Source organism: Lactuca saligna, chromosome 6 (assembly GCF_052625555.1).
Source record: "Lactuca saligna cultivar CGN05327 chromosome 6, ASM5262555v1, whole genome shotgun sequence".
Taxonomy (NCBI): domain Eukaryota; kingdom Viridiplantae; phylum Streptophyta; class Magnoliopsida; order Asterales; family Asteraceae; genus Lactuca; species Lactuca saligna.
Genome location: NC_136422.1, coordinates 14531218 through 14542868, shown reverse-complemented (window position 1 = coordinate 14542868; position 11651 = coordinate 14531218). Strand labels below are relative to the sequence as shown.

The 11651-nt window shown below is 31.1% G+C and overlaps 1 protein-coding gene and 1 long non-coding RNA gene across 2 annotated transcripts; one reads left to right on the top strand and one right to left on the bottom strand.

Moving 5' to 3' along the window:
• Positions 1-568: 568 nt before the first annotated feature.
• LOC145001669 (uncharacterized) lies at positions 569-1929 on the bottom strand. The gene is made up of 3 exons (XR_013661676.1): positions 1563-1929; positions 935-988; positions 569-693 (listed from the first exon to the last, which is right to left on the bottom strand). It is a non-coding gene; the product is annotated as an uncharacterized LOC145001669 (long non-coding RNA).
• Positions 1930-8619: 6690 nt separating this feature from the next.
• LOC145001668 (NDR1/HIN1-like protein 13) lies at positions 8620-9758 on the top strand. The gene has a single exon (XM_078961022.1). The coding sequence runs from the start codon at positions 8821-8823 to the stop codon at positions 9640-9642; it is 822 nt and encodes a 273-aa protein (XP_078817148.1). The 5' UTR covers positions 8620-8820; the 3' UTR covers positions 9643-9758.
• Positions 9759-11651: the final 1893 nt, after the last annotated feature.

Genomic DNA, 11651 nt, shown 5'->3' with positions numbered 1-11651 from the left:
ACAAGACTCAATAGACAGTCAAATAAATGATTCTACCTCAAGTCCACAACCAAACAAGGAACAGGAAAAAAGGCTAAACCAAGTATTTTAAGGCTATAAAACCCTAATTATGTATAATTATATAGCATACACTAAGCAAATAGCAATGATAGATTAAATCTTATAAATCAATCTCCTAGGCTAAAGGCATCACAATTCAAGCAACCCTATCACACTTTTCCTGTAGGATTATTAGCCTACCACTAACATGTAGTTCTATCAGTTCATAAGATATCAACTCTACACTAAAAATAAAATAAATATAGATATTTTGGGAAACTACCGCTCGAAATCTAGCCGATTATACACACTGCTTCCGTGGGTTTTCTCATGCAAAGTTGTTCGTTTCTTTGATTTTTTTTTTTATGAAAATCTTCAGATCCGTAGTTCGAGTTTGGAATTCCCCTAGAGTTCATCCAAATCCCTCAAACCATAGCTCTGATACCAACTTGTAACATCCAAAATTTTCATACCAAATGTTTCATTTTTAAACCAATAGAAAAATAGTTTTCATAATAACCATCTCAGAAAAGTCATAATATCAAATACATTTTCACATCAAAATATTAGACTGTCTCATAATGCCTAGTAACAAAATCTCCCAGTGAATGTATACAATCAGACCTTCATTTTTCCGGCAATCCCCAGATGTACCTGAAACATATATAATCAACAACTGTAAGCACGAGGCTTAGGGAGTTCCCCAAAATACCACACACGGCACAACACAAATAAACAACTATGGGTTATCATCAACCCTGGAGACTACCCGAAGTCTCAACACATATAAACAACACATACACAGTAAGGGCACTTAGACCCGGCTAGTCATCACATGTGTGTGTGTGTGTATAGCTATTCTATCACACAAGTGAGAATAAGTGAAGAGACTCACCTGAACTGATGACTAATAAATCTTACTCCCGAACTGCCCAGAACTAGACTTCGCCTAATAAACACAACAAGTAACTGTAATCAATTAAAGCCATTAACCCAACTCACCAATCCAATTCCCATAACTACGCCCCTTAAAGGCAAAAATATCATTTTTCCCCTCCATGGCCCCAAAACCCTCTGCGTCTGACCAAATGTCAAAAGTCAGCAAAAGTCAATAGTCTTGGTCCGTACGCAGGGTGTACGCCCATCATACACGGCCTGACCCTAAACTCTTAAATAAAATGTCTTAATCCTTTAAGACACTTATTCCAACCCCAAATCTGACCTCTAAAGAATGTCTTAATCCATATAGTCTCTGACTTTAAGCCTTTGCATGGCTAAAGAGGGATCAATCCTAAAAACCGTAACTTTCACAACACTCAAGGTCACTTAACTCATGCATGGGCCAAAGGAAATGATCAAGCAACCATTTTTATGAACCAAGGCATCCTAAAAGACCTAAAAGGACAAATAAAAATCTCTAGAGTGCTCCAACTCACAAAGATCCAAACTTTGGGACAAAGAGCTCATAAATGACCATCAAATGAGATCTAGAAAAGAATATCAACAAGGCATTAACTTTATACCTTCAAAAGATTCACAAAGTGAAGGAGTTTCAAGATCCACAAGCTTACATGCAACACTACCTTCTTCCTCAACAAGAATGCACAAAATTACTAAAAAGGCTCCAAGATCTTCACTCTCAAGGCTATGGTTTGATATTATGGCTTAAAGGGAGTGGAGGTTGATTATGGGAGGTCCAGGGTGAGCTAATGCGTTTAAATAGGGATGAGATCCAAAAAAATTAGGGTTTGGCATCTGCTTGCATATGCCTGGCGTACGCCTAGGGTATGTTGCCTCCTTCTCGACTCACTTAAAGGCTTACGCCCGACATACAAGGTTAGTACGCCCAACGTAAGTCTAGAGATGTGTAACTTAAGTTAATGAAAAGGTTTAAATGATACCTTGGGGTTTGGAATTTTACACAAATGGTTAGTTTTTGTTTCTAAAAATGGTTATATTTAAAAAAAACACACACACAAGAAAGGTTAAATTACTTAATTTCCCGTAAAATAATATTTAAACCCATATTTTGTCGCCTAAAAACATAGAAACGCATTCTCCTAAATTATAACATGATAAATTATTTTGATAATATTAATAATCATTTATCTAAATCAATCATTAAAATATCTATAAGATCGTAAAAACGAACACTATTTTAAGCCCTAAACAATATCTAATGGTTGAAAACACCTTAAATAGTATCAAATGCCTAAACACCTTATATCATGTCATAATTATGTGTTTTCCTAATCGGAACGATTCTCATTAAAATTTTGAATTTAGTCCAATTCTAATGCCAAACATGAGTTCTATACATTTTTCATGGGTGTCTTTGATGGTGTATGAGGTGGGCGACTGCACATGGCCTATGTAGTAGAGGGGGATCAACTTTTACATACAATTTGTTATAGTAGACTATTGATCTAAGTCTGAAAACAAAATTTATTAAAAGGTATCATCATCAGGCCAAAGTCAATTTAATATCTTAGTTTCATCATTCCAAGTCGGAATTCGCTACGATGCTACTTCTTCTCTTGAACTTGCCAAGTCGTTATAGCTGGTTGACGAGTTTTTACAACACTTAAGTATGATGACCAATCAAATATTGACACCAATTAACTTTATCTAGAGTTAAAGCTGATTCACAAGTTCTTACCGAGTGAAACTGGTAACACAATCAATGTTTTCAAATTTATGGAAAAGTCGTTTTTTTTTCTTAATGTAATTAATGCATATAGAGTCTTGATGACTATTCTAGCAACTGTTGCGTCTACAGAAACCAGCTTCTCAAAATTGAAATTGTTAAATTTGTACTTACGGTCCTCAATATCATAAGAAAAACATAATGGCTTGAAAATGATAGATATTAAGAACAATATATTGGTGACTATTGATTGTAAAGAATTCATGCACAACTTTACTTTTACAAATGCTATGAGAACATTGCGATTCATGTAGCTATGTTCGATTGTAGTTATCTTATTGCTCTGTTTTTTAAACAATTATCAACTTATCTTAGTATTAATGAGTTTTGCTTATATATAAAAAGAATTATGATTAAGGGTGCAATTTTATTTCACACGGGACCTTCAAAATCAACAAGACATCCTTACATATTTTTGTGATGATGTCTGTCATTTTTCAATCCTACTAGCCATGTTTTCATTATATGTTATACACATAGCTACATAAGTTGTACCTCATGTATATATAAAAAACATGTTTGAAATCCATTGGAAAATTATACCCAACAAATAACATGTTCAGGAAATTCATAGGAGTTCAAATATTCAGATTTTCAATATATATATATATATATATATATATATATATATATATATATATATATATATATATATATATATATATATATGGGACAGTTCAAATAAAAATAGTAATAGTGACAATGTGAAAACATTTTTTTATGTTATTATTCCACAATAAATTTTGTATTAACAACTTTATGTCATTATTCGGCAAAGAATAGTCAAATGTTAAAATTAAAATTAGAATTTACTACAAAACTGCACATACATAAGTTTATAATAAAATAATAACATTGTAATTAATATATGACTAATCGAAAGTTAATATTTATATTAGAATTACGTCAAAACAATACAAATATACAAAATTCATTACAGAATAATAACATAAACATAGTGTTTTTACGTTCTCACACTATTTACTGTTTTTATTTGAACTTACTTCTCTCTCTCTCTCTCTCTCTCTCTCTCTATATATATATATATATATATATATATATATATATATATATATATATATATATATATATATATATATATATATATATATATATATATATATATATATATATATAGGGTTGAGATCGGTTGAGAACTCATAGTTTTTCGATAACTAAAAGTGGAGCGTTGGTTCAAAAGTAATTCATTAAGGACATGATCATCATCTTACCAGTCTCATTTAATGTTTAATTTTTTTGTGTTATTTAATATATTAATATAAATGTCTAAAATTTACATCATAAATCAAAATTTAAGATTTTTTTTAATATACTATTTTTCGTTTTTTTTTTTTTTGAGAAAATGTTGATTTTTAATTTTTTATAGAAAACATTAATTTTTGAAAAAAATATTGAAAAAAATATATTTTTTAAAAACTGTAATTTTTTCAAAAAACTGTAATTAAAAAAAAAGTATTTTTTTTTCAAAAAAACTTTAATTTTTTTTAAAGAAAACTGCATGTTTTTAAAAAACTATAATTTTTTTTAAAAAAACTGCAAGTTTTTTTAAAGAAGGTTACATTAAAAAAAAAACCGCATTTAAAAAAAAATAAATTTTTAGGTGCATATATGCATATTTTTTCCAAATGCATATACGTATATTTCTTATACTATAATATTCGTAACTAAATCACAAAAAAATTCTCATTTTTATTAATTAATCTCTAAACATAATAGTACAAGTATTTTATTCGATACAAAATAAAATATAAAAAATAAAAATGCTATAAATTTCAAATCGTTTTCATGTTTTCATATCAATATTTCCTTATTTTCTTTAATTTATCATTTTTCAACCCTTCAATATTCACCACAATTTCTTCTAAATTTATAAGAAAATTTAAAAAAAAATGATTGATGCAAAAACACTCACAAAAATACATATGTGATTTTCATGTGATTAACATATGAATCACATACGATTCACATATGAATCACATACGATTCCCATATGAATCACATTTACATATGACATCATATGAATCACATGTGAATCAAATGTGATTTACATGTGATTAATATGTGAATTACATGTGATTAACATATGAATATGTACGTATATACGTAATTCATATGTAATTTACTTGTGATTTAAATGTGAATCAGATATCATTCATATATGATTTACATGTGATTAATATGTGAATTTTACCAAGCGTATCATACCTGACCAAAAGATTCAAAAATTATAATGCAATTAATTTGTTTAATGCACACAAAAGATATGATCTTATTCAATAATGTTCATCAAGTCTCTTACCATTGAGGCACAAATGGAGCCATCCAGATTGAACCCCAAATCCAGATATATGATAAAAACATATATGTGGTTTAAGATTTCACATCATAAGGTAAAAAAGAAATACATGTTGATTCGAATGAAGTCAATGATTAAGCAGGTGCAGAGAAATCCAATTACAACAACATCATATGGATTAACAGGAGCACGACCTTTCGACCAACCAATACTCAGTATCGAAGTGTACATGGTTGAATGTCCATTTTCCTACCATATTTGATCTCTGATCAACTAATAACTCTTATCATTTTTGCCTCTATTATGTAACCTGAAGAGAAATATTACCTCAAACAGGTGATCTAAGAAGAAGTGGGATAAAGAACCAGTTGATATGAGCAAGAAACATTGGTTCAAGGTAAGGGGGATCTGCACCAAAGCATCAAAAATAGTGATAATATTGAAAGAGCTCGTTGAATTTTCGGGCACAAAAACATTTGGAACTACACTGTTATAATATATGATGAAAACAATAATCAATAAAGCGAAAACGAGAATGCAAGTTAGAGCAAATGTCACTTGATGTATTACAATTTTCGCAAAAGAATGAGCTCCATGTGATGTCACTTCTTCTGAGCTCAAAAGAACCCAAAACCCTCTTAGGCATTTCATCGAACAGATGGTGAGCGGAACAAGGAGATCTCTACTCTCGCGAAAATCAGATTAGCAACATTTTAATGTAACAGATCGAGGTCATGAAAACAGATTCAATCATGAAGCGATTGATGATACTTACTTGATAATCGATATATAGGTGGGAACTGTGGAGGTTGGAGCCATATGTAACAGTGTTTGTGTAGTTTGTGGCGGTCAGAGGTGCAATTGGAAAAGAAGGCATTGGCGGTATAAGATCCTCGCCAGATAGAAGTGATCCACAAATGCGATTCAACGGTTTATTATTGCAATCGAACATAAAAATGAATGAAGTAGATCTCTTGGATCGTGGATTTGACGTCATTGATATGCCATACGAGGATCGTGGATTGGTAGTCGTTGTTGTTTGTCAAAACATGTAGAGATAGAGGATGGAAGGAGGAAGAAGGCGGTAGATGGAATGGATCGTCGATCTTTAGTCTGTGCGTCGAATTCGATCCTCAATGTGGCGGTATCCTTGGCGGAAAACGGTGGCAGAAAGATCGGATGGAGAGATATTCATCGGAAGGAGGCGGATGATGGAGTCGTGAATAAACTTGAGAGATGAGAGAGAAAGTGAGAAACACATGTTTGTGTGTGTGGTTTTTTTTTAATTTGTTAAATTGATTATTATGATTGATATTTTTAATTCCTAATTTGCCATTGTAAATATTTATAAAATGAATAAGATACCATCGAAACAAGTGATAATTACAATTACGTCATGATCAATCTAAGTCATTCAAGATTTTGATCTAACGCTCTACCTTTAGTTTTCGGGAACTTTGAGTTCTCAAATGATCATTCCTCTGTGTGTGTGTGTGTGTGTATATATATATATATATATATATATATATATATATATATATATATATATATATATATATATATATATATATATATATGAAAATCTGAAACTCGGAAATTTAAATTTTGTTAAAAGGCAATTTTCAAATCTACTTTTTGTATAAAAAATGAGGTTGAAAAAAAAGAGTTGGAAAATATGGATATTCAAACCGTATGGTCATTTAGGTTTTCTTAAAAAGATTGTTGCTCTTTTTTGTTATTCATTAGGCAAAAATTATTATTTTGATGAACACTTTTAAAAAATGTTATGATTACATCACCATATATGTATCTTTTTCCTTTATTTAACATTATCTATAAATTAAAAACAAACTCTAGCTAGAAGCTAGCAAAAAAAAAGAAAAAGATACGCACTAGTTCATAATTGAGTTTTTTCAACCATCTAATCCCATTCTTCCTAGTTTTGATGTTTCTAGCATAAAACCAAATAAAAGAAAAAACTACGATATTATTAAAAATAAAATCCTTCATATACCTGTTTTGACAAAAAAAAATCAAAGCATTGTGGTAAGTTTATAGAACCCAAATGATCATTATCAAACCGAGTCCAAAACCATATTCAAACCGAGTCCAAAACCATATTCTTCAAACGAAATACACACCCTACACAATATTGACTCTACTTCTATGTCGTTTATCTAAATCCATCCATGTTGGAATACATAATTCACTTATTCTAACGAGTTGTAAAAGTACTCGTTAGAACATATGTGTCATCAAATATGAAATATGACAGATCGAACATGAAGAATCTAACTCCCATCTTCAAGCATCTGTTTCCGAAGTCAGTTTGACAACTTATGACAGACAAATGAGAAAACTAAGCAGACACCACTCCACCTAGAATAGGCCTATTCCATGTAAAGCTCTACGACTGATTACTCAAAAAATCTCGAACCATACCCTATTAATTGTTAGACAGACATACAAATGAAATCGATTCACCAAAGATATACCTAGACAAAGCATACGATCTAGGAAAACGATTCACCACATGTGTATCTAACCTATAAATATTATTGAAATGTCTACAAAAATAGAATTAATATTTGTTTGGTCCATTCAGAAATAGAAAATATTAAAGTTTTAAATCTAAACACTTTATTTGTGGGAGGGAGGCACCGTTGGATAAGCTTTATAGACGGCGATCTTGGCAATTTATGCATTTGCTACACCAAATGGGTCCAAGCATAAAGACCCATGTGCCCACCTACACGACACACCTCCCTTCTATGTTATTCTTTTCAGAAAAAAAAAAAAAAAAAAAAAAAAAAAAAATCTAAAATTTATATACAACCCTCGAAATTCAATATAATGATATGGAACTTATAAAGTGCTTTTGTGCCATGAAATAGACAACTATTTGTCTATTTTGGTTACAATTTGGGGAATAATAAGCTCTAAAATAGACAAACTAAGTATTGATAAAACAAAACCAATATAAAATGTTACTACAAATTTCTACTTACGTATCTTTGTGAAAAATATCACGTTATACTTATACATATTTATTTTTTCAGATATAGGTTTTATTTTATCAAAAGATGAAATTTGTAGTAATATTTTTATATTGATACTTTTCTATTTTGATATAAAACTAATTTATCTAAATAAGTAGCCGTTTAAAAAATATATAAATAAGTACGTTAAATTTTAGTGTTAAATGATAATATATTGGATTTTTTTAGCATTTTCTAAAATCATCTTCTATTTGACCAATATTGCCAACTAGGTCGGCTAATTAAGTCATATATAACACACTACTAAATTAGAATTTTCTCGACTAGCCGTTTGATCTCAAAATCGTTACCTAAAAGATAAGATATTATTTTTTTCTTAATCATTTAATCATATACAAAATTAATAAAATGTCCATTTACTTGACCAAAAAAAATTAGTTTGATTTTTCGGTTTCACGATTTATTTGTTAATTAAAGAAAATATATCATTCCTGTTTTAAGTTTTAAGAAACCAATCATGAAATAGAGAAAAAAAAAATTGTTTACCTCAAATCGTATATTAGGGCAACGGTGTGATAAGCAACGAGAGAGACAGGGGGGAATGGTCCAAACTCCAAACCCATTTCCATTTTTATGAGGTCGAAGCTTTTTCCAATTTCCTATAACAATCTCTTGCTTTCTTGGTTACTCCGGCACCACCTCCGCCACTCTTTTTCCATCTTCCTGTGACACATTCTTCACCGGAATTGCAGTAAAAAATGACGGATAGAGTCCACCCGACATCCAAGCCTAATGGCTCTGGCACCACCGTTAGAAACCCAAAACTACCACCTCCACCGGCGAAAACCCAAATTAACAACCTGAACCGACACCCTTACCGGCCGAACCTGCCCAATTATCAACGGAAACGCCGTAGTGGTTTGCGGCGGTGTTTCTGTTTATGCTGCTTCTGGTCAGTTCTCGTCATAATCCTCGTCCTCCTCCTAGCCGGAATCACCGGTTGCGTCCTTTACCTCCTCTACCATCCACAGCCTCCGACATTCTCTGTTACTTCACTTAAAATCTCGCAATTCAACCTCACCACCGCCTCCGACGACACCACACGGCTCACATCCAAGCTCAACCTCACTATTTCCACGAAAAATCCAAACAATAAAATCGTGTTTTACTACGATCCAATCGCGATCACATGTTTATCAGAGGAAACACAAATCGCAACCGGATCTTTCGGAAATTCGTTTACAAGTAGTCCGAATAACATCACGATTATCCGTTCATCAATCAGCAGCACATCTCTGCTACTTGAAACGGAGACAGTGGATCGAATGAGATCAGATCTGAAGAAGAAATCCGGTTTGCCATTGAAGATATTGCTTGATACTCAAGCAACAATGAAAATCGAATCAATCAAAAGCAAAAGGGTTGGAATTAGGATCAAGTGTGAGGGCATTCATAGCCTAATTCCAAAGAAGGTTGGAGGAAAATCCAATAGTTCATCATCGTCGGTGGCTGTTGCTACTGTTTCTGATGCTAAATGTGAGGTTGATCTTCGTATCAAGATCTGGAAATGGACTTTCTGAAGCTTCCACTTTTTACACAAGTTTTTATCCTTTTTAATATTTTTTACATTATTTAGCATATTTTGAATGTAATTGGTGTTTTAAATTTTAATATTATGATATACCATTTTATTATAGTTTCAAATTTAATTTATTTGTTCTTGAATTAAACAAAATGTGTAAGGCTTTTTTCATATGAATAATAATAGTAATAACAAAATAATCATCAAAAGATTGAGTTATTATATTTTTATTTGATCGTTAGTATATACATGATGAGCTATTGATTAATTATTAAATAATTTAACAAAAAAAAATATGTTATGTGGACACATTTCACGCTCATTACAAAAAAGTTAAAAAGAACCATTTTATTAATTTGAGTCATGATTGTCCATTAAAAAGAAAGAAATGGTGTGAAACATAACATGGGTTTGGTTTTTATGTGGATGATGATGTTGATTGCATCTTTATATTATATGCTTTCCTTTGCTTTTACTCTCAAATTCATACATATACAATTGATTGCATCTTAGATGATAAATCCAATCTTATATCATCATAGAGTGATAAAATTTTAGACAATTATGTATTCAAACTGTTATGTATTCAAACTGTGTCTAGAGTAGATCTCTCGAAATGATTTTTAAGATGAATATATTCCATCACAACCTATGAACAAAATGATTTCACATGTGTACATAAATGGATAAGAGTGTGTGGAGTGGACAAGTCATCTTCTTCCCTTGGATAATTATTTGAAATGTGGAACCACCATGTGCCAAAGATACTTCATACACATTCGTCAAATCAATTAAAAATCCACTTTAATTTACATCAATCACATATATATCTATTGCTAGTGTTTTTTCGTAACAATGAACTCTCTACAAAATATGGAAAGTATATACCGAGGATATACATGACAATATTCTACATAAATATCATATATATCCACTAAGAGGACCCCAAAGTTTGAGTTTTTTTCGAGATTGTCAGGAATGAAAATAAGAATGAAGGTTTATGGGAAAACGTAATGTCGCAAAGCCAAAAACCCTAGGTCTCGGCTTTTGGACCATATTTAAGAAACATAACATATTGGGTTAGTCATTTCCTTCAGTCTCCATTCTAGAGAGCCCTAACTTCAAAACCCTAGCCTCTTTTTCCCCTTTATTTGTATTTGTGTTGTGGTACCTTGAAGTGAGTTTTAAAGAAAATAGTTGCTATTTTGTGTCAAGAGAAGCAAACTTCATAGATTCTTTACATTTTAGTTGTTATTGGTCCTTCTTTTCATGACTTTGTAAGAATTATAGGAACGATAGATTCTAAAATTAAAATGTCATATGAAGATGTAAATGATTTGGATGAACAAAAAGATGTAAATAATATATGTTTCCATTAGAGGATAGAGAGAACAATTTGTTACAAAAGATTGCGTTGAACTATTCTATGTCAAAAACTCTACCCTCTCATAACTGCAAACCTAATATTAAATACATTTTGAAATTGGAATAACAACCCCCCAATTCGGAATTAAGAAAACACATTAAACATTACAATCAAATGCGAACAACACATACAACTAGACACAACTAATATCCGAAACCTAACAATCTCTCCCTTTGTGTCAAGTTGTTATTGTGGTATTTCTTAAGTTTTCTTCATAGTTCAAACACCTTTGGAAGAGTATTCAATAAATTCATCCGAATAACTATCCACAATTTGATCATATCCGAAACACACTTTAAATATCCTTCTTTGTTGGACTTGTTCGCTTCAGCTTTTGCTAGGAGTTGATTTAAAGTAGCAGTTGAGTACAAATGTTTATCTCTAAGGAACATCATACAGTGCTTCACCACTTTATTATCTTTCATCTTGTAAGAAATATCCCAAAGATCTTTTTTTAGTAATCCAGATGGATATCTATCAATATGTAACATACACGTTATTAACCTAGTTTAATTATCGTATTTTGTAAGCTTGTTAGCTTAAATATTGATAATATTATTAAATATTATATGGTTTTGAGC

Excerpts from the sequence above, each read along its gene's own strand:
- LOC145001668 (XM_078961022.1), top strand. The coding sequence starts at position 8,821 with ATGACGGATAGAGTCCACCCGACATCCAAGCCTAATGGCTCTGGCACC.